This window comes from Palaemon carinicauda, chromosome 38 (assembly GCF_036898095.1).
Source record: "Palaemon carinicauda isolate YSFRI2023 chromosome 38, ASM3689809v2, whole genome shotgun sequence".
NCBI lineage: Eukaryota > Metazoa > Arthropoda > Malacostraca > Decapoda > Palaemonidae > Palaemon > Palaemon carinicauda.
Window position 1 is genome coordinate 67545745 of NC_090762.1, and position 26088 is coordinate 67571832.

A 26088-nucleotide genomic window follows, 5' to 3' on the forward strand; every position below is an offset into this window, starting at 1 on the left:
TGTAAAAACAGTTTATTTAATAAAAATAGATGTCCCTGAGAAGTCATGAATTATTTCCAATGGAAAGATATAAAATGCCTATTTTAAAATTGATACCCGTTGTATGAAAACAAAATGGTTTTGCAATTTGAGTTTATGATATTCTCAGCAGATAATACATCTTTCAACGCAAGTTTTTAAAAATGTGGTTGTCGTTAAGGTAAATGAAACGTCGTTTTCACAAATTTCCGAATGCAGTCGATTACAGAAAATGTAAAACACACGTTATACCAAGGAAAATAAATTGAATTCAAATGGTACGGAAATTATTTTATAACACTAGTAAACACTTGTAAAACTCTCCATGAGCATTAAAAAAGAGAAGATTATTAGTATCTGCCAGAGTAGATATTAAGAAAAAAAGAAGCGATAGACCTAATGAAAATATTACTAGATAGGCCTAGTTTTCATAAAGAAAAATGGATTATAAAAATCTTCGTAATAATTCCACCTTTAAATACTTAATTTCATATTATATTGTTCTGTCCTCAAGTTATATAGTCCTTTCTACACTTTTTTTCGATTGAAATGCTTCGTTGCCCGAAATTTATAGACTGTCGCCTCAAAATGCTCTGCACCTTTTCGGTGTTACTGAACAGTGTTTAGATATTAAGAGTAAGTACGCATTGAATACCGGTACATCTATAAATTGTTTTAACGTGTTCTCTTTATTTATTTTGATTTTATCAATATTTGTATTCCTTATAAATATTTATGTTTCTTTAACATATTATTTTGCTATAGATATCAATATTTGGTCTAAAAACAGATGTAAGTTAAAAAATATCTTTTACTTCACCCGTAATTAGCTACCACAACCACACTGTGAATGTGTAATCTTTAGTCAATACAATGGCGGCCATGTCGCTGGTGTCCACTATTCAGTCGGAAATCGAGAAAGCCCAGTTAAATTTAAAGGATGTTGATGAAAACCTTCGTAAATTAACAGGACGTGACTTTAATGATTCGAAGTGAGTATTAGTTGTTGACAGAGAATATTTTATTATTTAGTGAATTGGTTAATTGTTGGAAGTGTCTGGCGTGGCGATGCTATTATGAACTAAAGCCCACCCCTTAATGTAAACAACAATAATAATTGTTTGTCTAACCTTACACCTTACCATTTGTATAGAGTATAAAAAATCATAGGCATTGCTGTCAATTTGGAGTTTGTGTGCAATGTAGGGACAGCGGTAGAAACATTTGTAGTTTGTTGGAATAGACCGGGTGTAAAATTTCGGAGCCTTTTTATATCAGCGGCCAGTTCCTTCCGTATGTATTAAAATTGGACATCAACTAGCCTAAACTTTCCCCCCTAACCTAACCTACAAGCCGTGTCCTTACCTATATAACTCATGGGGATGGCTTGCGACCCCCCTTACACTGCCGTAATCAAACACAGGTGGCCGCTATCACACATACACCCCGTGACACTTTTGAGTAATTACTCCATTTTTAATTTAGTATATATTTTGCATATACAGTATAGCAAATGTACGCTGGCATCACAAACTTTACGCTGGCATCACACACTTCTGTTAGGTTGTCTATGTAAACGCTGTCAGTTCCAGGTCGTTTAGTGAAGAAACCAAGCTTTTTTTTTTTTTTCATAACCCCTCCCCCTTGCTCAACATATCTTGACATTTTTTGCTCCCCCCCCCCCCTAGTTAAAGAACCTCCTAATTACTCTACAAGAAGAGGCAAGCTAAAGGACTGCATAATTTTAGAGTAAATGGAGATCATGCTCTTGTAAACAAGTACTGGGATAACTTTCCTAGTAAAAACCAACTTTTCCCAATAGAAAAAAATCATGTTTCCTTTGAAAATAACATTTATTTTAGTTGCAAATAAATACTTGATGTAATATATATATATATATATATATATATAAATAAATATATATATACATACATACATACATACATCGTCGTCGGCGCCCACTCGTGTACGAGTATTGGGTTCTGTCGTTAGCCATCAGCCTCCTATCTGTGGGTGGGTGCTTATGCCTGATGTGGCTGTTAAGTCCTAGTCTGTGGTGGAAGAGTCGCGGACAGTGTTCACAAGGGAGGGTAGGTGGTGGGCGGGGCTGTTCTGATCGCTCTCTCCTTCTTCTCCTCCTAGCCTCCTCATTTTGTCTCCTCCTCTCCTCGAAGTCCACGGTGCCATGGTGTACTGTACTCCTCCAGGTTTCCTGTCCCTGGCTGTTTCTTCCCATGAGGAAGGATCGATGTCAGTTAGAGCCAGGGTGCGCTTTAGTTGATCTTTATAGTGCATTTTCGGGGCTCCTCGTGGTCTGGTGCCCTGGGTCAGTTCTCCGTAGAATATTTTCTTTGGGAGCCTAGATGGATCCATCCTATGCACGTGTCCTATCCAGCGGAGGCGGTGGTGGATGATGGTAGCCTCCACGCTGGACAGCGAGGCACGTTCTAAGACTTCAATGTTGGTGGTGTGGCTCTCCCAGGGAATTTTCAAGATCTGCCTCAGTTTCATTTGTTGGAAGCGTTCTAGGTTTTTAAGATCGTTACTATATAGCGTCCATGTTTCACATGCATACAGGAGCGTGGAGAGGACTACTGCCCTGAACACCATTATTTTAGTGGTCATTGTCAGTGCGTGGTTGTTAAATACGCGGCGGTTGAGTCGGCCAAAGGCGGAGTGGGCTGCCCTGATCCTGTTCTCCACGTCCTTTTTGCTTGTGGGAGTTGATGTTAGGATGCTCCCTAGGTAGGAGAACTGGTCCACCTGTTCTAACGGTTGGTCATTCACTGTGGTATTGAAGTTGGGGAGCATCAGTCCTGGTGGATGTTGGACGAGGGTCTTGGTTTTGTCTGAGTTGACTTGCATCCCAAAACGTTCGTAGGCAGAGTTGTATGCATCCGCTAACGACTGCAGGTCCTCTGCCGTCTGACCTGGGGTGGCATTGTCGTCAGCATACTGCAGTTCTCGCACTGCACACAAGGTGGTCTTGGTTCTGGCGCGGAGTCTAGCGAGGTTGAAAGCGCCTCCATCCATGCGGAAACGTAGGTCGACTGAGGGTGTGTCTGGGGGAATCTCGTTGAGCATTGCTGCGGTGTATAGCGAGAAACACGTCGGGGCCAGAACACAGCCCTGCTTCAGGCCGCCGTTGATGGGGACTGGGTCTGAAAGAGAGTTCTGGTGGCAGACTCTCCCAACCATTCCGTCATGGAGGGCACGCACCAGCTTGACAAAATCGGGTGGGCAGCCATATCTTTTGAGGACAGCCCACATGGCAGGTCGAGGTACTTTGTCGAAGGCCTTTTTCAAATCCCAGAAGATGAACATTATGGGCTGTTGTTGTTCGAGGCTCTTCTCTTGTAGTTCTCGCGCACAGAAGATCATGTCTATGGTCCCGCGGGAGGGTCGAAAGCCGCACTGGGACTCTGGCAGGACGTCTTCTGCGAGAATAAGGAGGCGGTCAAGGAGAATCCGAGCGAAAATCTTACTCGCGATGCTTAGTAGTGATATTCCCCGGTAGTTGTTACAGTTCTCCCTGTCTCCCTTCTTGAAGATGGTAGTGATGTTTGCATCGCGGAAGTCACTGGGGGGGGTCTTGGTCTCCCATATTTTCAGTATAAGGAGCATCAAACGGTTCCTCAAGCCGGGGCCACCGTGAGTGAGGAGCTCCAACGGGATGTTGTCTGGCCCTGGGGCTTTGCCGGGCTTCATGCGCTGCAGGGCCTTGTTGAAGTCATGGATGGAGGGTGGTAGTGCCATCCAATGACGGACGGGATGCTGCGGGGTCATTCGCAGGAGATCGTCTGGGGTGTCTGCTTGGTCATTGAGGAGGTTCTCAAAGTGAGACCTCCACCTGGCCAGGATGCCCTCGCTGTCGGTGATGGTCGTGGCCCCATCCGTGTCCTTCAGGCTGCCCACTGATGACCGTGTGGGACCGAATATTTCTTTTGTTGCTGCATAGAAGCTGCGCAGGTCACGTTGGTCAGCGAAACTCTGTATTTCTGCAGCTTTTCTTTGCCACCAGGTGTTCTGGGCTTCACGGATACCTCTTTGGCAACCAGCTTCAGCCACCTTGTGAGCACATTTGTTAGCTGTTGTTGGTTGGTTTTCCAAAGTCAGGCGTGCTTGTCGTTTGGTTTCAATGAGAAGAGAGATGGTAGCATCATTCTCATCAAACCAATCCTGCCGTTTCTTGGTGGTGAAGCCTAGTGTTTCCTCCGCGGCACGGGCCATGGCGTTTCTGAGGGTGGTCCAGTGGTGCTCGACAGTGGCCTGACCCACAGGGTCTGCGAGGTATTGTTCGCAGGCCTCCTTGTAGTTCTGTGCCACCTGTGGGTTGCGGAGCTTACTACAATTAAAGCGTTGGTGTGGTACGCTGTCAGGTGCCCTTCTGGGTGGTCGTAGGGTCGTCACGGAGAGTCGGGAGATGAGGAGTCTGTGGTCCGTCCAGCAGTCGTCCGCTCCGGGCATGGATCGGGTTATGCGGACGTCTCCTCGGTCTCTGGCTCTGGTCAGGACGTAGTCCAGGGTGTGCCAGTGTTTAGACCGTGGGTGTCTCCATGTGGTCTTTTGTCGCTTTGGTAACTGGAAGATGGTGTTGGTTCCCACAAGTTGGTGTTCTGCACACAGACCCAGTAGGAGTTGGCCATTGGCGTTGCAATTTCCAATGCCATGGCGGCCGATGATTCCCTCCCACAGGCGATGGTCTTTGCCTACTCGGGCATTAAAGTCGCCAAGCACAACGAGCTTGTCATTGGCGGGCACTGCCTGGATGGTGCGGTCGAGCTGGGTGTAGAAGGCAGCTTTGTTATCATCGGTTGAGGTCATAGTCAGGGCGTAGACAGAGATCAGGGTGAGATGTCTGTCCCGCGTGATGGGGATGCGGACAGTCATCAGGCGCTCACTTATGGCCTTGGGAGCGAGGTTGTGCTGCTGCACTAGCTGGGAACGGATGGCGAAGCCGACACCGTGGATGCGAGGCTCCTCTAGGGCCTTGCCTTTCCAGAAGATGGTGTAGCCTGTTCCAGCTTCCCTGATGTTGCCCTCTTCGGGTAGTCTGGTCTCGCTAAGAGCCGCCACATCAACATTGAAGCGGGCTAGCTCCTTGCAGACGAGGGCTGTACGTCGTTCCGGGCGTTTGGTGTTCGTCACGTCTTGGAGGGTGCGGATGTTCCACGCACCTAAGGTTAATATTTTTTTTTTGTTATTTCGACCGCATTAGTGGGATGTCCGCCAGCCGCGGTGAGCTGACCAGACGGGTTTGCCGTGTCCGATGTTTACCCCACCTTTTCTAGGGGCCTCCCCATGTGGGGTGGGCTGCGGTGTCCTCAATAGGCCAGCCCAGTCACGGGTCCAGCTGCCGAACTCTGGTGTCACGGCACCGTCACCAGAGAGCGACTGAATCTTAGACTCGCCGCCTGAGTGCAGTCGTGGGCTAAGGGCTTCCAGCTATCCAGGCCTGCCCCCTTCACCCACAGTGCTGTTGCCTCAGGACTTGCTGGTGGTGGTGATGATGATGATGGTGAGAAAGAGATGAAGAAGGGTGGAGGAAACGACAGAATGCCAGTAGCTAGGTATATTGTTTTGGGTGGTCGTGGCTTTGCAACGGCCACGCACACACACTTGGCCCACATCATTTTCACCGCGGCTCAAGACATATGAGACAGGCGGCTTCTCCGATGTTGGTTGCATCGGGCTGCCAACTGTACATACATACATACATACATATAAATATATATCCATCCACCAATCATGGGGACCCCCAGTGGGAACCTGGGTTTTTGGGTGGGGAAGACATACTTGGGAAACAGTATATAATGATAAACCAAACCTTTTCTTATCCATACATTATGTTCTTGAATGTATAATAAATCCAAGGAAAACTCCACAAATTATCTATATCCTATACTAACCATATAATTTTCAATATTAAACTTACCCGATAATCATGTAGCTGTCAACTCCGTTGCCCGACAGAATTCTACGGGAGGGATACGCCAGGTACTACAGTACTTGTTGTTGACGCCACCTCACTTTTTCCTCTGTCGTGCTTCCGGCAAGACGTTCTTGGATACGCTTATGATTTTGGAGTATTGTTCACGGTTTGGTGAAGTATTTCTCTAAAATTTGCAGCTATTCGCTATACTGGAAACTTCTATATTAGCTTAGTTAGCTTTTGGAATTAATTTGATTAATTATGGTGACGAAGAGAGTATGAACTCTCTTTCACCTTTAAATGGCCGACCCTTCCCTTAGACGGAAGTGTTGGTGTCTAAGAGAGTATAGACTCTCTTTCTTAATTTTGCATAACAAATGACAATAATAACACCTCATTACTTTCATAACTTGCACTTGTAATCATATACATGTATGCCTACACAAACATTATGATAATGGAGGTTATTTGTCTTACTTATATAAAAATATATATGTATTCCTTGCAATATATTTTTAACAATATCGCAAAATATGGCAAAAATATCTTCAAAACAAAAATGAATCATGAGTTATGAATGTAAGGTAAATATTATGTTGATATTAAAACCCCATGCAAGCATGCATAAAGCACTCTAGCACTGGTCATGGAATTTCTGAGAAATGTTAAATGCCATGCAACACGCTCTGCTTACCTTACAGCATGCTCTACATACAGCATGCTCTGCATACAGCATGCTCTGCATACAGCATGCTCTGCATACAACATGCTCTGCATACAGCATGCTCTGCATTCAGCATGCTCTGCATACATCATGCTCTACATACAGCATGCTCTGCATACAGCATGCTCTGCATACAACATGCTCTGCATACAGCATGCTCTGCATTCAGCATGCTCTGCATACAACATGCTCTGCATACAGCATGCTCTGCATACAACATGCTCTACATACAGCATGCTCTGCATACAACATGCTCTGCATACCTTACCGCATGCTTCTCAGTCACACATCTTTGGTTGTTGCCAACTCACTAGACTGTCAAGCAGTTTCATAACGTTGCCTTCTAGTCTGCTGCTTTTGCACCAGTGAAACCCTCACTGAGAGAACTTAGCTTTTCTCGGATATGGTCCCTGTAGATGAGAAAGTGCTTTTCTCCCTCCTTCTGATATTCCCTTGAGGACTCTGTCATTTGGAGAGGAGCCTTTAGCTGCGTAGCCTCCTATGGACTTTTATTTAGCATAACATGCTTCCAGGGAAGGTAATGGTTCCACTTCAGTCGCTAATCCCGTCTGTTACCACACCTGCTCCCATAGACCTTGAGCTGTGTTGCAAGACATGCAGTCCAAGCTTAGTCCTTGTTAGAGGATTTTTTTGTTTACGGAGTCAATGTGTCACTGGGAAGACGTTCAACAACCAGCAGAAGTGACTTGTTGTGACGCAGTGCGGCAACCTCAGCAACCCGATAAGGAGTTGTCTGTACGACCCAGACAGTCTAGACAGCTTCGGGTTGTCACTGTACTTCCTCGCTTCCCCATGGTTGACAGTTCACAGACTGTGCAGCAGTACCATGATCTTGTGTCCGGCTCCGTCAGACGACTGGCTTTTAAGAGCTCCCACAAGTCGTCGCTGTCTGGAGATTCTCAAATGGACTATGGATCTGACCAAGGAACTGGGCCTCCTGGTCAATTTTGAGGAGTCTCAGCTCGTCCCATCCCAGACCATTGTCTCCTTGGGTATGGATCTTCAGAGTCGAGCTTTTCGGGCATTTCCGTCGGCCCCAAGGATCTTCCAAGCCCTAGAATGCATCCAGAGCATGCTGAGAAGGAACCGATGCTCAGTCAGGTAGTGGATGAGTCTAACAGGGACACTTTCATCGCTGGCCCTGTTCATCGTGTTAGGGAGACTCCACCTCCCCCCCCTTCAGTATCATCTAGCTGCTCACTGGATAAAGGACATGACGCTAGAGACGGTCTCAGTTCCTGTTTCCGAAGAGAGGAGGTCTTCTCTCGCGTGGTGTAAGAACAGCTTTCTTCTCAAGGAAGTCTACCTTTGGCTGTTCAGAAACACGACCGCCGTCTCCTCTCGGACGCATCAGACACGGGCTGGGGTGCGACTTTGGACGGACAAGAATGCTCGGGAACATGGAATCAGGAGCAAAGGACACTTCACATCAATTGCAAGGAGTTGTTGGCGGTTATTCTGGCCTTGATAAACTTCAAGTCCCTCCAGCTTAACAAAGTGGTGGAGGTGGACTCTGACAACACCACAGCCCTGGCTTACATCTTCAAGCAGGGAGGGACTCTTTCGTGGAAGTTGTTCTAGATCGCAAGGGACCTCCTCATCTGGTCTAAAGATCGAAAGCTCACGCTGGTAACGAGGTTCATTCAGGGCAGTATGAATGTCATGGCAGATCACCTCAGCCGGAAGGGTCAGGTCATCCCCACAGAGTGGACCCTTCTCAAGAATGTTTGCAGCAGACTTTGGGCCTTGTGGGGTCAGCCAACCATAGATCTGTTCGCTACCTCGATAACCTAGAGACTCCTGTTGTATTGTTCTCCGATTCCAGACCCAGCAGCAGTTCACGTGGATGCTTTTCTGCTGGATTGGTTCCATCTCGACCTGTATGCATTCCCGCCGTTCAAGATTGTCAACAGGGTACTTCAGAAGTTCTCCTCTCGCAAAGGGACACGGCTGACGTTGGTTGGCTCCGCTCTGGCCCGCGAGAGAATGGTTCTTAGAGGTACTGCAATGGCTGGTCGACATTCCCAGGACTCTTCCTCTAGGAGTGAACCTTCTAAGTCTACCTCACGTAAAGAAGGTACACCCAATCCTCCACGCTCTTCGTCTGACTGCCTTCAGACTTTCGAAAGACTCTCAAGAGCTAGGGGCTTTTCGAAGGAGGCAGCCAGAGCGATTGCCAAAGCAAGGAGAACATCCACTCTCAGAATCTATCAGTCTCTAGGGGAAGTCTTCCGTAGCTGGTACAAGACCAATGCAGTTTCCTCAACCAGTACCACTGTAACCCAGATTGCTGACTTCCTGTTATATCTAAGGAAAGTAAGATCCCTTTCAGCTCCTACGATCAAGGGTTACAGAAGTATGTTGGCAGCGGTTTTCCGCCACAGAGGCTTGGATCTTTCCACCAACAAAGATCTACAGGACCTCCCTAGGTCTTTTGAGACCTCAAAGGAACGTCGGTTGTCCACTCCAGGCTGGAATCTAGACGTGGTCCTAAGGTTCCTTATGTCATCAAGATTTGAACCTCTCCAATCAGCCTCTTTTAGGACCTCACATTAAAAACTCTTTTCCTCGTGTGCTTGACAACAGCTAAAAGAGTAAGTGAGATCCACGCCTTCAGCAGGATCATTGTTTTCACATCTGAAACGGCTACATGTTCCTTGCAGCTAGGTTTTTGCTAAACGAGCTTCCTTCACGTCCTTGGCCTAAGTCGTTCGAGATCCCAAGCCTGTCCAACTTGGTGGGGAATGAACTGGAGAGAGTACTTTGCCCAGTTAGAGCTCTTAGGTACTATCTAAAAAGGTCTTAACCTTTACAAGGACAATCAGAAGCCTTATAGTGTGCTATCAAGAAACCTTCTTTTCCAAATTCTAAGAACTCAGTTTCTTACTATTCAGGCTTCTGATTAGAGAAACACATTCTCATCTGAAGGAAGAAGACCTTGCTTTGCTGAAGGTAAGGACACATGAAGTGGGAGCTGTGGCTACTTCAGTGGCCTTCAAACAGAGCCATTCTCTGCAGAGTGTTATGGATGCAACCTATTGGAGAAGCAAGTCAGTGTTCGCATCATTCTATTTCAAAGATGTCCAGTCTCTTTACGAGTACTGCTACACCCTGGGACCATTCGTAGCAACGAATGCAGTAGTAGGCGAGGGCTCAGCCACTACATTCCCATAATCCCATAACCTTTTAACCTTTCTCTTGAATACTTTTTATGGGTTGTACGGTCGGCTAAGAAGCCTTCCACATCCTTGTTGATTTGGCGGGTGGTCAATTCTTTCTTGAGAAGCGCCGAGGTTAAAGGTTGTGATGAGGTCCTTTAGTATGGGTTGCAGCCCTGTATACTTTAGCACCTTTGAGTTGATTCAGCCTTCCAAGAGGAACGCTGCGCTCAGTAAGGAAGACGATCTTATTAAAGGCAGAGTAACGGTTCAAGTCGACTTCCTTACCAGGTACTTATTATTTCATTGTTATTGTGGATAACTGATTATATGAAATACGGGATACTTAGCTATCCTTTAGTCTTGTACACTGGTTTTTCACCCACCCCCCTGGGTGTGAATCAGCTACATGATTATCGGGTAAGTTTAATATTGAAAAATGTTATTTTCATTAGTAAAATAAATTTTTGAATATACTTGCCCGATAATCATGATTTAATTGACCCACCCTTCCTCCCCATAGAGAACCAGTGGACCGAGGAAAAAGTGAGGTGGCGTCAACAACAAGTACTGTAGTACCTGGCCACAGGTGGCGCTTGTGAGTACACCCCCTTCTAGTATAGTGATAGCTGGCGTATCCCTCCCGTAGAATTCTGTCGGGCAACGGAGTTGACAGCTACATGATTATCGGGCAAGTATATTCAAAAATTTATTTTACTAATGAAAATAACATTTTTCATGTATTTGTTGACATTCTATGGGTCAGTTGTATTCGCTCCTGTTCGTCCATATGTACAGTTGCCTCCAAGAATTCTGATACACATTACCGTAGGTAGTCTGTGGTATTGTGTACCGCAATTCTTTAAGCCAACTGTACATACCAGTTTTAGAACTTCTGCATGTAAACCCCACCCTCCTTTATTTTTACCTGCCTCCTTATTTCCCTATAACAACTCCCCATTTTTCCCCACGTCATTCAAGTATTTTTCCCTGCGACATTCAAGTATTCTTCTTGACCTAACCCTTCTTATACCGTATGTACCCTTCCTTTTTTGTAATACCCACATGTACATATTACGTTTTACGCAAGAATCATTCATTTTCTTTTAAACCCTTGTCATTTTTACCCATGTCAGTCAAGTGTTCTACTTGATCTGACCCCTCAAATACTGTATGTACCCATTCTTTTATGTAATATCTACATGGACATATTGTGTTTTATCCTAACCATTCTTTTGATACCGTATGTTTTATGCAATACCTACGTCAACATTTTATTTTTTACCCTAGTTATTCAAGCTACAAGTCTTGACCCCTCTAATAACATTATTTATTCCTTGATGCAATACCCGCTTGTATATTTCTCTTTATTTCCTTACCTTTTTCAACCATTTTCTCCCCTCCCTTATTACAGCATTTCAATTTATTAGCATTAAATAATATTTATTATTATCTTCATTTTAACTTACTGTTTTTCCTTCATATCTTTTTATTACTTTATCACACACAGTTTTCACATAAATACTTGCTCTGAACAAGTCTCCCATGTTTATATTGTAGACTCCGTTCTGTTTCCGTTAACCAATCACGTGCTCATACATATGGAAAGTAGCCACGGGATTAATATTTCCCATCCCCTTTTCCTTATATCTTCAAGACAAGTGCTCGCATTAGTCCGTTCCCAAGCCTTTGTTCGTGTTAACACTGTTCGCATTCTACTCCTTTCGTGTGCTATCATGGAACTTCCTATACAAACATGTAATGGTTGTAGTTATCTGTACAGAACTTACCTGCCAGAAGACCCCGGTGATCCCCAACCTTCGACGTCCCGATCATAAAATAAGTCATTATTTTTACTTTTAAGTTTAATACCTGGTTAGTAAATGCAGTTCATTATTAAAGTTATATTGATGTTAGCGTGCGCAGCTGAACATTACTGCTTGCCAGTACATACAGAGCGAGATGTTTTTATTTTTCGGCAAGCAAAGCGTGTCCATGGCGGAACAAGAACCATTATATTTAGGGTAAAACATTTTAAACAGAAAACTTATGTTTTCCTGTAGTAAATAATGTTATATCACCAAATTTAGCTTCATTTCAATTGCCAGTCTCAAAGTTCGACAAACTTCTATGTAGAACGAAGTTAGTCGACCTGGTTGTTCTGTTTGTTTGTGATTGAAGTAAAGGTCATATTCGGTTAAATCACGTTATTTACTACAGGAAAACCTATATTTTCTGTTCTAAAGGTTTCCCTGTGCGTAAATATAATTTGTTCCGTAACTGAAATACAAACCACGCTATTTAATATGGGTAATTACTTTCGGCGTAGCCGAAATGACGAGCCATTAGATTTTTAACGAGGGTTTACTAACCCACCGCTAGTTACCGGGGGGGGGTAAGGAGGGGTAACTTGCTACCCCCCCCCCCTCACACACACACACACCTGTGATTTAGCTCACTTTGCGATCGGCTCGGGTGACAGTCGGACGTGTCCGCTTTCACCTTGCTTTTATTGATCAGCCATTATTAATCTTTCTTTGCTTTTTCTTTTTACAGAATTTATGTGAAGTTGGCCTCTGCTATGCGTAAGTGCCCTGGGTTTCCTGACCGCGCATGTGGCACACGGATCCCCACACCTTGTGTCGTTATTGTAGGGGCCAGCGGTGTGATAGAGTTAATGTATGTGGTGAGTGTAGGGAGTGGTCTCCCTCCCAGTGGGAGAGGTTTTCTCGGCGCCGGAAGAAGTCTAAACCGGATATTTCTCCTTCAGAGGTTTCTTTGAAAAGAGATAATCCCAAGGACTCTTCTTCCGTTGCCCAAACCTCCTCCGAAGCTCCCACTCGACCGATTTCTCCCGAAAAGCCGTCGAGTGGTAGCGTAGACCATAGTTCTGTTGACCGATCCCGGGGTGCGGGAGAGGGAGTTGCCTCCCATAGCGAGGCAGCTCCTCCTCCTCCCCTGGAGGAGGATATTTCTATGCCTGTAACTATTAGTGATTTATTACAGCTTTGGGCTTCCTTGGGGCTTTAGGGTTTGCCCTCCAAGGAAGCCCTGTTTGACATGATCAAATTGGGAGCAGCTGGCAAACAGTCGCAGACGGTAGCAGAGATCGATCCTCTATCTATCGTCGACATTGTTGTGGCAGAGGCTTCCGATGAGTTGTCTCAAACCTCTGCTCCTGATGTTGCTGTGGTAGCTGAAGGCTTAGTTCCTCCCTCCGAACATCCTTCGAGGGAGGAACTAAGTCCTATGGTCTCTCCTGCCGGTGATTCTTCCCCTCGGGGGAGTTCACTCACAGAGATTCCTCTTCGGAGGACTGCTGATGGTCAGCCCGCTGACCCCACGGCCCCCAGAGGGCGTATAAGGCGTAAAGCTCGCCTTTCCCTTCGCCGTAGAGGTCTTCCTTCACCTCACAAGGGTGTTAGGAGGTGCTTCTTCGGCTCGTCATCCTCGCAGTCCTCCGCAGAAGAACCTCGCCGTCGTTCGCCGACCCTGCCAGCTACCTCCTTGGACCTCTCCGGAGATCATTCGCGATCTCCTTTGGTGGAAGGTCATCCTTACACAGGACACGCCGACCTTCCACCCTCCAGACCTGCTGACCTACCGTCACTGTTCCTGGCTGCCGATGCACTGTGGGTGCCTTCTCTCCCTGTTATTAAACAGGCAACGGTCCCTTCGGAGCATAAAGGGCACGAGCACAAATTTGTGTCTCGGACCCTTAAGCGCCAGGTACAACCTGCGCACCAATGACCTGCAGCAGATGTTCCTCTCTTAGCGCGCCAGCACTCACCTGCGTGCACTTGCAGTTGCTCCTGTCATTACGTGCCAGGGTTCCCCTGCACGCCCACGACCACCTGCGCGTCAGCGCACTTCGAGGGAGGTTCCCTAGATAGCGCACGGGCGCTCACCGGACCTCCAGCCCTCTCCAGTGCCTCAACGCGCCACTGCGTACAAGCGCGCTCCTGCTGTTGCTCCTGATATAGCGCGCCAGCGCTCACCTGTGCAACAGCGTACAGCCCTGGAGTCTCCTGAGATAGTGCACAGGCGCTCACCGGGACTCCAGCACTCTCCAGATCGACAGCGCACTTCTGTGCGTCCGCATCCTGATGCGCGCCCACGATCTTCGGATCTGGGTGTAGTAACATCTGCTCGCCAGCGCTCACCTGTGCGCCATCGCGCGCCCACGAGGTTGCGCAAGCGCGCCCTGCTCGCCCACTGCTTCAGCCAGATATGCGCGCCCGCGCGCTAGAGATATTTCTCCTGCGCGCGCTCCCAATCTTTAACGCCCTCACGGCTCTTCGGCAGGTTCCTAGGTACCTTGCTAGGGTGCAGGGGTGGTACACCTGGCTATCCAATTGGCGATTGGCGCGAGTTTTGAATTTTCTGCCGTGACATCAGGGACGTAAGCTATATATATAACTACCGGGTAAGTATGTTCAAAAATTTATTTTATAATGAAAATACCATTTTGCTCTTTGGAGCGAGAGCTGTTGAATTTCTTACTCACAATGCAATCAACCAGTGGGCGAATCTTGAAACGGTGAGATTCCATCATTTCAAAGTTCTTAAGTGAGAAGAGCTCAAGTTACGTAACTCCTTAGTGGAGGGTCCTTCCTTGTTTAGCAACGAAGACTTTGAAGCAGTTGCAGAGTGCTGGAGGAAGGCAAGTCAAGACTTATTCCTCCACAGGGCTGTGACATCTTGCTCTCACTCTTAGGCACCTTCTGCACAAAAGTCCCCCCCCCCCCTTCTTTCATGGACAGGCATATAAAAAGATGTCGGTAGGTTCAAGGCAGTCCAACGCCAAAAGGAAACCCCAGGCAGCCCTTTCTTGGCAAAGACATTAGTGGAAAAAGAAGGTAGAGATGGGAGATGTGGCCACCCTTGCTATGGGGAGTATTCCTCTTGCCCGACCACCAGTGGGAGGATGTCAGAAGTTCAGGTGGTAGCGATGGGAGATCCTAGGGGCCGAACCTTGGACGATCTCAATCCTCAGTGGGGTATCATGTCCCATTCACTCTCACTCTCCTTTGACTCAACCTCCAGTGATGCTGAATTCCTTCACAAAGGGATTGGCGAAGAATCTCTCCCTCCACGCGGAAATCCAAACCATGTTAGAGAAAGGTGCTCTTCAAGAGTTACTCAACTGGTTCTCAGAGTTCTTCATTCGATTCTTTCTTGTAAAGAAGGCGTCTGGAGATCAGTCATCGGCCTCTTGGGTCTAAACGAGTTTGTGCATCAAACTCTGTTCAAGATTGAGACCGCAGAAACGGTCAGGTGGACTGTCAGACCGAAGAACTTCATGATCACACTGCATCTCAGAGATGCTTTCAGATCATGATCCATCCAACGTCAAGGAAGTACATATAAATTCATCCTACGTAAAAGGATTTACCAGTTTCAGGTTCTGTGCTTTGGCCTGTCCACAGCACCTCGAGTGTAGTGTGTTCACTTAAGTCTCAAACTGGGCCCAGGTCAACGACATTTGTCTCCTTCATTATGTAGACGATTGGTTGATTCTTGCAGACAATGGGGTGACTCTTATCCTACACTGGGACAGGCTTTGCAGAAACTGGTATATCTCAGGATGAACATTAACACCCAAAAAGGAAAAGTTCTTCCATCCCAAAGCAGAACCCACAGACTATAGGAATGGAGCGGCCCTTCCTGTTAGAAGACTTGCTACAAGCCCTCATGTGCCTTTGTCTGTTAGGCCACTTAACCTCTCCTGGAGCATCTGGTGCCCAACGGACATCTTCACATTCGGTGTGTCTAGTGGGAACTGAAGACCTGTGGGAGCACTGAGGCACTATCTCAAGCATACATCGGGAGTTCGACTGCGGGTCAAGAGGAGAGTCACGATGAATATTGACCGTACCTTGAATTCCGAATCTTAATGAGATCTTAGCCCCAGAACCCATGACACTATGGCTGTAAGTATGTCCCTAGTGTTTTAAGACAAACGTTACCTTTGTGTTAGTCTTGGATGAACTTGCAAAATCACTGCCCTATCCTTCCTTCGTCATACCCTCTCTTTAGCTCTTGAGAGTTCACGTGGTGTCAGGCTAAGAACTGTATGCCAGGTCAAGTTTCCCAGCCAGTTGAGGTTGGACTTCTACCCGCCTAAGGGTGAGTCCTCATTGTAAAGTATGAAGAATTTGTGTTTGTGTAGGAACAAATGACAAATTTGGAAGTAATTTGTATGTTTCCTTACTATACAAACCTGTGCTCTCTACTCGTACGTGTCCTGCCATCACCTGTCCCAAAAGAAGTCCTGCTTGCAGTCAAAAGTGACCTAAATCACTGGGCAAGTGTGTGAGCAGGGTGGCCGGTCTCTCTTCCACTAACTAACGAAGTATTATTGACACCTCACATAAAAGTTTATGGCCAGATTCCAGCTACACTGAAAACATATATCCATAGTAAAGAGATCAGGTTTGTATAGTTAGGGAAAATAAAAATTACTTTCAAATTTGGCATGTTAAAAGTGAGGAGGTGAGGCAGTGGCTCTCCTACTCTATTTATGATAATCGGGGCTTTTATGGCACTTTAGTTTTTATAGCCTGTTCCAGCTTTACTAGTTTATATCTCCAATGTAAAGAACTCAGTTTTGTATCGAGGAAAATACAAATAACCATTGTACCTTCAAATTTGTCATTTTTATTTTGGAAGTTAGTTTTTTTATACACATGTTGAAATACATAAATGTTTAATATAATACTTTTGCTTAAGCCTGTTTTTATTAAATGTTGCAGTCAGCGTCCTGATCAGAGAAGAGCACGCGTTTCTTCGGGTAACAGAGATGAAGAACCTCCAGCCAAGCGAAGACCCCAAGGGGTTTTTGCCAGGTCAGATTTTATAAAAAGAAATATTTTATAGTGTTTCTATTATGCTTAATGAAATTATAATGGCCCTCTACAGTATTACATTGTGTCATTTAATGCTTTGAGCTAAAACCTGTTCTACAGTACTGCATGTATTTCATATATATATTCCTGTATTCTCAGGCTGGGGGGAGTTGTTTTAGAGCAACATTATCAGGAATCTCGTGGCAGAGGGCGTGGTTTCCGACGTGGCAGTGACGGAAGTGAACCTAGAGGTGATGGGAGGGGTGATTTACGGGCCGAGATACATGGAGAAACCCGAGTTCGACGAGTCCAGGAGGTGGCTGAGGAGGATGAGAAGACTCCTAAGGTATGAGTAGTTTGAAATTGATCTTAATTTTTTAGCACAGGGTAATGTATTACACCATTTATGGCTTTTCAAATCAAATTAGATACATTCATTGTATTTGATTAGTGCTGCTATATGCTTTATAATGAACATTATCTAGTTCTTTTATCATTGTCAGTTTATGTATGTAATTGAGCTTTGATTAGACAGGATGTTATATTTAGGCTATATAGAAAAGAAATATCACATTTTCAAAATTAAGGTTACTTTGTTCTGGCGCTATAGACAAACCTTACGCTCTTTACGAAGGAGTATTATTGCTGAAAACCAACCGTTAAACTTTTACGAGGTGTAGCTACCTTCTTCTAGTTAGCGGAGAAGGGTAGCTGGGGGTAAACCCACCATCCCACTCACACCAGCACTATTAAACACTTGTCACTCTTTTTCTTTTTCTCTTTTTCGTCTCGGTGGAGTACAAACATGTTACTCCTCTGCTAAAACCAAATAAATATTTAACTATTAACTGGCCTGAAAGCAAAGAAATTTTCTTCTGATATTCTTTTTCAGGTGTGACTGCCCGTGAGATCCCTTAATATATGGGTTTATCCCTGCATTGATAGGCCCCATTGCGGCACAATTACATTATGCGAGAATTTGGTTGATCAATGGCCCCGCATAAATGGAAAATCACATTTGTTCCGTAACTGGAATACAAACCACGCTATTTAATAGGGGTATTACTTTTAGCATAGCTGAAATGATGAGCCATTAATTTTTAACGAGGGTTTACTACCCATACCGCTGGTTAGGGGAGGGTAGCTTGCTCCCCCCTCCCCCCTCGCACACCTGTGCTTGAGCTCACTTTGCTCTCGGCTTGGATGGTGGTCGGACGTGTCCGCTCCCATCCTAGCTATCATATTGGCAGCCATTAATGCGTTTTTGTTCTTTCTTTTTCTAGTTACTGTGTACGTGAAGTTGGCCTCTGCGACCATGCGCACCTGCCCTGGTTTTCCCGACCGCCCCTGTGGAACGTTCATGTCGGCGGTCAAGACTGATCCTCACGCCCTTTGTCCTTCTTGTAGGGGCCAACAGTGTGATAGTGTCAACAAGTGTAGGGAGTGGTCTGCTTCCCAGTGGGAGAGGTTTTCGCGACAGCGGAAGAAGTAGTCCAAGTGGGATATTTCTCCTTCGAAGGTTGCTTCGAAGGAAGAAAAACCCAAGGCCTCTTCTTCCGTTGCCCAAACCTCCTCCACTCGGTCGGTCTCTTTCGAGAGACCGTCGAGTGATAGCGTAGACCGAATTATTTCTAACCAACCTCGGGTCTCGAGAGATGATGTTGCTTCCCCTAGCGAAGCAGTTCCACCTCTCCCCTCGGGGGAGGCCATGTCACTAACTTTAATTTTTCAGCTTTGGTCCTCCTTTGGGCTTACGAGTTCACCCTCTAAGGAGGATTTGCTTGATTGTATCCGCCAGGGTGCTGCTGTCAAGCAATCGTCGTCACCGTCAGAGGTTGATCCCCGGACTCTCGTCGACGTTGTGGTGTCAGAGGTATCCAATGCGGTTTCACCCATCTCCTCTTCCACTCCAGACTGTATGGTAGCTGACGGCTTAGTTTCCTCCGTTCCTGATCATCTTACGAGGGGGAAACTAAGTCCATCGTCAGTCTCTCCTGCTAGTGTTTCTTCCCCTCGGGGGAGTTCACTTACAGAGACTCCTCTTCGGAGGACTGTTGAAGGTCAGCTTGCTGATCCAACGGCCCCCAGAGGGCACATCCATCAGAAGGCTCGCCTTCCTTTTTGCCATAGAGGCCTTCCTTCACCTGTGGTGAGGAGACTCCTCTTTGGTTCGTCTTCTATACAGTCCCCCGCAGAGGAGCCTCTAGACCGATCTTCCATCACAGCACCTTCTTCGGTCCTGGACCTCTCTGCAGATGGTTCGCGATCTCCTTTGGTGGAAGGTCGTCCTTTTAAAGGACAGGTCGACCTTCCATCCGACAGACCTGCCGTCGCCGTTCCCGTATGGGCCTAACAAGGCTCCACCTGAACACGCTATTGCGCGCCAACAAATCACGCGCTATGCGCCCACGAAACCTGACCAGCGCTCATCAGTAGCTCGTCAGGCCCCATCACTATAGCGCGCTGCTCATCCTGCTCGCCCTAACGTAGGGCATCATCCTAAAGCACTTACGCGCCAACCTGCGCCTACGCAACAGCAAGAGTATAGCTCCACCACGCGCCATGCGCGCCCTCATAATTCTCCTGCGCATGCGCGCCTTACATTACGTTCTCCTGAGCGCCATATTACGCGCCAAGTTTCTCCTGCAAGCAAGCTTGTAGATGAGACAGCCATGCTGCTTTCACCCGCGCGCCATCCCTTACCAACGCGCTAGCACTCTCCTGCGAGTGCCGCAAGGATACGCGCACCATCCTTCCCCGCACGCATGCATGCATCTACTGAGCACTAGGGGACATTCTCCTGCGCGCGCGCCCTAAGTCTTCAACAGACACGCGCGCTCATTGTGCTTCTCCTGCGCGCCCGCACATGTGAATATTCTCTCGCGCGCCATTATTCTCCCTCGCGCCATTATTCTACCTCGTGAGAGCATCAATATTCTCCCGCGCGTGAGCCTGCGTATCACAAGGAACGACGTCCGACAAGGTCGCCATCGCCTCATTCCTCTTCCCGCAAGCGCATACCACTGCACATTGTTGGAGAAGGGAAACTTCCAGAGGGGTTCCCAAAGCTACCAAAGGGGAACCCACCTATTCCAGTGACTCCTCCCAGGGATCCCTCAGTCCCTTTCCCTTCAGGGTGTATGTCTAACAGTGTGTCTGTCAGCCAACAGCCCTGGTTCAGAGCTGTAACTCAGGCTTTCAAGCCTGTCCTCTCTGAGCTGGGACACGGAACCATGGCTTCCTCTACCCCGCTGTACAGGAAAAGAGGAGTTCTGGACGCGGTCACTTCCCCGAGGGTGAAACCAACTCCACGCAGACCTTCAAGGTAGGTTTCTCCTGTTCCTCGGACTGACTCTCCTTCCCTTTCAGACGAAGATCTCCCGTCACCAAGGGAATCACGCGAAGAGAGATTTTCCCCCATCGTACCAATGGTGGAAACCTCTCTTCACGCCGAGAGTTCCGCACAGTCCGGGATTAGAAGAAACATGCCACCCTCATCAATGTTGGAGTCTTACATCCTTCCCCGGAAGGAATCCAAAGACTCCAAAACATTGCCTAAGTCCTCCACTAGGGCTAGGATGGAGCCAGCCAGCCACTCAGGGAATGTCCACGATTCTCTCCAAGAAGAGGCTTCGGTGATAGAAGGAGACTTCGCTGCAAATCCTACAACAGGAGGAGACCAGCAGGAGTCAGAACACGCGTTTTGGCAGGTTCTGACTCTTATGAGGGCTCTCAACGGGTTTTCCAACCCAGAGATCCCTCCTCGAGAGGGCAAAGACACGGTCCTAGACCGCGTCTTTGGTACTCAAAACCCCTCTTAAGACCAGTGCAGCCCTGCCCTGGTCTCAAGAGTAAAGAGTACCAGGGACAAGATCGTCTAGTAGCTCTCCGAGATATCCTCCTCCAACCGTTCCGGTACCACCAACAAGTTCCTCCCACCTCCTCCTGTACAGCAGAGGAGGTACTTTGAGATACTGGAGGAGCCTTGGTTAGCTCGTTCATTTCACCACTCGCTGAAAGAGCTAACCAGGGGAGTCCCTCTTGAGAGACTCAAACCCACAGGTCTCGTTCTCGTCAGCCAAGATCCTCAACCAGGAGAAGGTTGCAAAGTGTGCGATGCAAGCCACTATATCTGGTTGGGGACCTTAGGTATCCTGATAGGTTCTGAAAATTTCTCCAAGGAACGTACCAGGAAGGCTACGGAAACCTTCCTCCTCTCAGGTACTCGTACAATCGAGTTTCTGGACCACCAAGGCTCGAACTTGTGGGCAAATACCATCCTTAAATGTTGGGATGCAGTAGCTGAGAGATTCCACCAGAAGGTTCCTAGCACCGAGATCAATAAGCTCAAACATTCCTCCATGGAGGGGTGTGTTCAATTTGAGCCTAAGGATGTGGAACATGCTGCTGAGAGGTAGAGGAAGTCACATCAAGACTCCCTCCTCCATAGGGCTTTAACATCTAAGCCCTATAAACCTCCAGCACCACAGCAGTCCCATCCATGCAAGACCACTACGACAACAACTGCAGCGAAGACAAAGGTGTCTAAGCCCTTTCCTGTCAAAGAAAGGAAAGGCAAAAATTCTAGAGGGAGCAGCCGAGGCCGCAAACGCTAGGATAGGCAGTCCCCTGCATTTCTACCAGTGGGGGGATGCCTACAAAGTTGCGCAAATAGGTCAAAGCAACTTGGGGCCGATTCCTGGACAATCTCATTGATCAGTCTAGGATATCGCATCCCGTTCATAACATTTCTACCTCCCCTGACGACGAATCCAATGTCATTGAACTCACTTGCCATGGGATCAGCAAGGAGGCAAGCCCTTCAAGCAGAAGTCCAGACCCTGTTGAAGAAGGGCGCTCTCCAAGAGGTCCTCGACAGATCCCCAGGCTTCTTCAGTCAACTCTCTTGTAAAGAAGGCGCCTGGAGGCTGGAGACCAGTAATCGACCTCTCAGCTCTGAACAAGTTTGTCAAACAAACTCCATTCAGCATGGAGACGGCAGACACAGTCAGACAAGCAGTAAGACCACAAGACTTCATATGCACACTGGATCTAAAGGACACGTACTTCCAGATCCCAGTCCATCCGTCTTCAAGGAAATACTCAAGATTCAGCCTGGACAACAGAAAATACCTGTTCAAGGTTCTGTGCTTCGGTATTTCCACAGCACCACAAGTCTTCACCAGAGTGTTGACCCTAGTATCATCTTGGGCACACAGGATTGGCATCCGTCTCCTCCACTATCTGGATGACTGGCTAATCCTAGCAGACTTGGTGTCAACCCTTCTTCAATACCGAGACAAACTCCGGAGAATTTGCCAAGATCTGGGGATCATGGTAAATCTCGAGAAGTCCTCCCTGCTACCCACTCAAAGACTGGTATACTTAGGCATGATTATAGACACCACTCTCCACAAAGTATTCCCATCAGACGACAGGATAGCAAGGCTGAGGAAGGTCGCAAGACCTTATCTCAGACGAGAAGAACTTCCAGCCCAATCATGGTTACGTCTTCTCGGTCACCTTTCATCGCTGGCCCGTCTAGTTCCCAATAGTCGCCTCAGGATGAGATCCCTCCTGTGGCGACTCAAGTCCCGGTGGAATCAAGCTTACGACTCCCAAGACATCCAGATCCCCATGGGACCTGCATAACAGACGGACCTCCAGTGGTGGGTGGCAGACGAAAACCTACGAAACGGAGTGGATCTTCTCGTCCTCCCCCCGGATTTGATGCTGTTTTCAGACGCTTCAAAAAATAGGGTAGGGGGCCCACGTGCGGCACCACACGACCTCAGGCCTCTGGTCAGAGTCAGAAAAGTACCTCCACATAAATCTCCTAGAGATGAAAGCTGTCTTTCTAGCCCTTCAACTGTTCCAACAGTACCTGGCAAGTCCCTCTGTGGTGGTGATGAGCGACAACACCACAGTAGTGGCCTACATCAACAAGCAAGGAGGTACTTTTTCGCAGCAACTATCCCATCTAGCAGTAGAGATACTGAAATGGGCCGAAATCCACTCGATACCACTATCGGCATGCTTCATTCCGAGCAAGAGGAATGTGCTCGCCGACAATCTGAGCAGAGCATCTCAGATAGTGAGTACTGGATGGTCTTTAGATCATCTAGTAGCCAACAAAGTCCTGACTTTGTAGGGTTTTTCGACTGTGGACCTCTTTGCAACGGCCCTGAACCTCAGGCTCCCGCTATACTGTTCCCCAGTCCCAGACCCCAAGGCTCTTTGGCAAGATGCTTTCCAACAACGGTGGGACAACATCAACGTTTACGCCTTTCCCCTGTTCTCTCTGAAGAGGAGGGTACTCAACAAGACCAGAACATCGATCAATCTTTCAATGACCCTCATAGCTCCGCTATGGCATCAAGCAGAATGGTTCCCGGATCTTCTGCAACTCCTAGCGGAGCCTCCAAGAGAACTCCCTCTACGACACAATCTACTCAAACAACCGCACGCCAACATCTTCCATAAAACTATAGCTTCACTACGACTTCACGCCTTGAGACTGTCCAGTATCTTTCCGAGAGAGGATTTTCGCAACAAGTTGCGATCAGGATGTTTGGACATCTGCGAAAGTCATCAGCAGCAGTCTACCAGGCAAAGTGGAAAGTCTTTTGTGGTTGGTGTCGTAGAAGGGGTTTCTCTCCACTCTATGCCACTATTCCAGCTATAGCGGAGTTCCTCGTGTATTTGCGTGAAGAAATGCGCCTCTCAGTCTCGGCAGTGAAAGGCTATCGCTCAGCCTTAAGCCTCGCCTTCAGAGTGAAAGGAGTGGACATTTCTTCATCGCCAGAACTTTCTCTACTCATACGGAGTTATGAACTTACCTGCCTCCAGTCGGAAGTGAGACTTCCCCCATGGAACGTGGATCGAGTTCTCAGGTCTCTTAAGAGATCGCCCAGTGAACCATTACGCCAGACATCAGATCGCCACCTAACTTGGAAGATGGTTTTCCTGCTAACTTTGGCCAAAGCCAAGCGAGTCGGCAAACTTCATGGTCTCTTTTATGACATCGCCCATTCAAGGGGATGGGGAAAGGTAATGTTCAGCTTCGTCCCTGAGTTTGTTGCTAAGACTCGGAACCCGTGAGTAGCGGATCCTCGATTCGACTCCTTCCGGATTTCTAGTCTCCGCTCTGTAACACATGACCCAGACCGTCTGTTACTATGCCCAGTGAGGAGCTTGAGGCTGTACCTTAAGAGAACAGCCGTAGCCCGTCCTTGTGTGCCAGCACTATTCGTCAGCACAGGAAGGACTAAGAGGAGAGTCACCAAGAATGAAAAGGTTTGACTGGCCCTTATTCTTTTCTTCATCATTCCCTCTCTGGGGGAAAGCAGCATCCTGGGTTCTCTGCATAGCTGACCTCAAACCACTACAGGTAAACCATGCTTCCTTGTGTTCCTAGTATTAAGATTAATACTGTTACATCCCCATACCCTGACAAGATGGTATTGGGAAAATCCTAGTATACAAGTTTTCCATCTAAAGAACTTCGGAACAACTTTCTAGGACGTGTCACACTTCTACATACCTTCACATACAGCTTACTTAGCAAGGTTTTAGCGAGGTGCAGGGCTCCCTATTTCTTGAGTGCTAACACACACTTGAGTTGTAGGTCTACTTTTACAATCATCCCCTATTTTTTAGGCTAACATCATGGCCTTACCTCACATAAGAGCCAGTCATAATATTTGTTATTTTCTCTTTTGGTCAAGGGTCAGACAGATGCCCCAATATTATCACAGACTTCCTCCCACCTAAGGAAGACTCCTTTATTATTATTATATTACTAGCTAAGCTACAACCCTACTTGGAAAATCAGAACGTAAGAATGTAATAAATGCATAGGATAGGAAATGAAGTGAGTGATTGGTTTCCAGTGAGAGTGGGGGTGAGACAGGGATGTGTGATGTCGCTATGGATGTTTAACTTGTATGTTGGAGTGCTGAGAGAGGTGGATGCTCGAGAGCTTGGACGAGGATTGAAACTGGTAGATGAGAATGATCATGAATGGAAGGTAAATCAGTTGTTGTTTGCGAATGATACTGTAATGGTTGCAGACGCAGAAGAGAAGCTTGGCCGATTAGTGACAGAATTTGGAAGGGTATATGAGGGAAGGAAGTTGAGAGTGAAGGTTATGAGATGTACGAGAAGGGAAGGTGGTGTGAGGTTGAATGTCATGTTGAATGGAGAGTTACTTGAGGATGTGGATCAGTTTAAGTACTTGGGGTTTGTTGTTGCAGTAAATAGTGAAGTGGAAGCAGATGTATGACAGAGAGTGAATGAAGGATGCAAAGTGGTGGGGGTAGTATAGGGAGTGGTAAAGAATAGACAGTTGGGCATTAATGTAAAGAGTTCTGTATGAGAAAGTGATTGTACCAACTTTGATGTATGGAACGGGGTTGTGGGGAATGATAGTGATGGAGAGACAAATTGAATGTGTTTGAGAAGAAGTGTCTTAGGAGTATGGCTGGTGTATCTCGAGTAGATAGGGTTAGGAACGAAGTGGTGAGGGTGAAAACGGGTGTAAGAAATGAGTTAGCAGCTAGAGTGGATATGAATGTGTGGAGGTGGTTTGGCCATGTTGAGAGAATGGAAAATGGCTGTCTGCTAAAGAAGGTGATGAATGCAAGAGTTGATGGGAGAAGTGCAAGAGGAAGGCCAAGGTTTGGGTGGATGGATGGAGTGAAGAAAGCTCTGGGTGATAGGAGGATAGATGTGAGAGAGGCAAGAGAGTGTGCTAGAAATAGGAATGAATGGCGAGCGATTGTGACGCAGTTCCGGTAGGCCCTGCCGCTTCTTCCAGTCACTTTGGATGACCGCGGAGGTAGCAGCAGTAGGGGATTCAGCATTATGAAGCTTTATCTGTGGTGGATAACATGGGAGGGTGGGCTGTGGTTGAGTCCTTGTCAGGCTGGGAGGAACGTAGAGAGGGGGAAGGCCCCCCCCCCCCCCCTTTTTTTTTTTTTTTTTTTTTTTTTTTTTTTTTTTTTTTTTTTTTGCTGGCCCCAAAATTGGGGAAGTGCCATGGTATATGGATGGGATCATATGAATCTCTCTCTCTCTCTCTCTCTCTCTCTCTCTCTCTCTCTCTCTCTCTCTCTCTCTCTCTCTCTCTCTCTCTCTCTCTCTCTCTCTCTCTCATTTTTTTTTTCAAATTTGTCATTCGGTCCTATATGATTACAAACCCTTAGATTTGTGGAAGTCCCTACAATTGACTGAAACTTTTTGACCTAGCATTACTGCATCATAACATGAAGGATGAGCATCCTGACATCTTGTAGGAACAAATGACAAATTTGGAAGTAAGTCTATTTATCCTAACTATACAATGTTCTTTACTCTTATTTTACCCACCATCACCTAACCCTGGAG

The 26088-nt window shown here is 46.9% G+C and overlaps 1 protein-coding gene across 1 annotated transcript in view; it reads left to right on the forward strand.

The window, feature by feature from the left end:
• Positions 1-854: 854 nt before the first annotated feature.
• LOC137630699 (pinin-like) overlaps positions 855-26088 on the forward strand; it is a 42391-nt gene continuing 17157 nt past the window's right edge. The window contains exons 1-3 of the mRNA XM_068362330.1: positions 855-1010; positions 16609-16701; positions 16861-17047. Coding sequence (XP_068218431.1) covers positions 892-1010; positions 16609-16701; positions 16861-17047 — 399 coding nt within the window. The 5' untranslated portion in view covers positions 855-891. The remainder of the gene's footprint in view (positions 1011-16608; positions 16702-16860; positions 17048-26088) is intronic.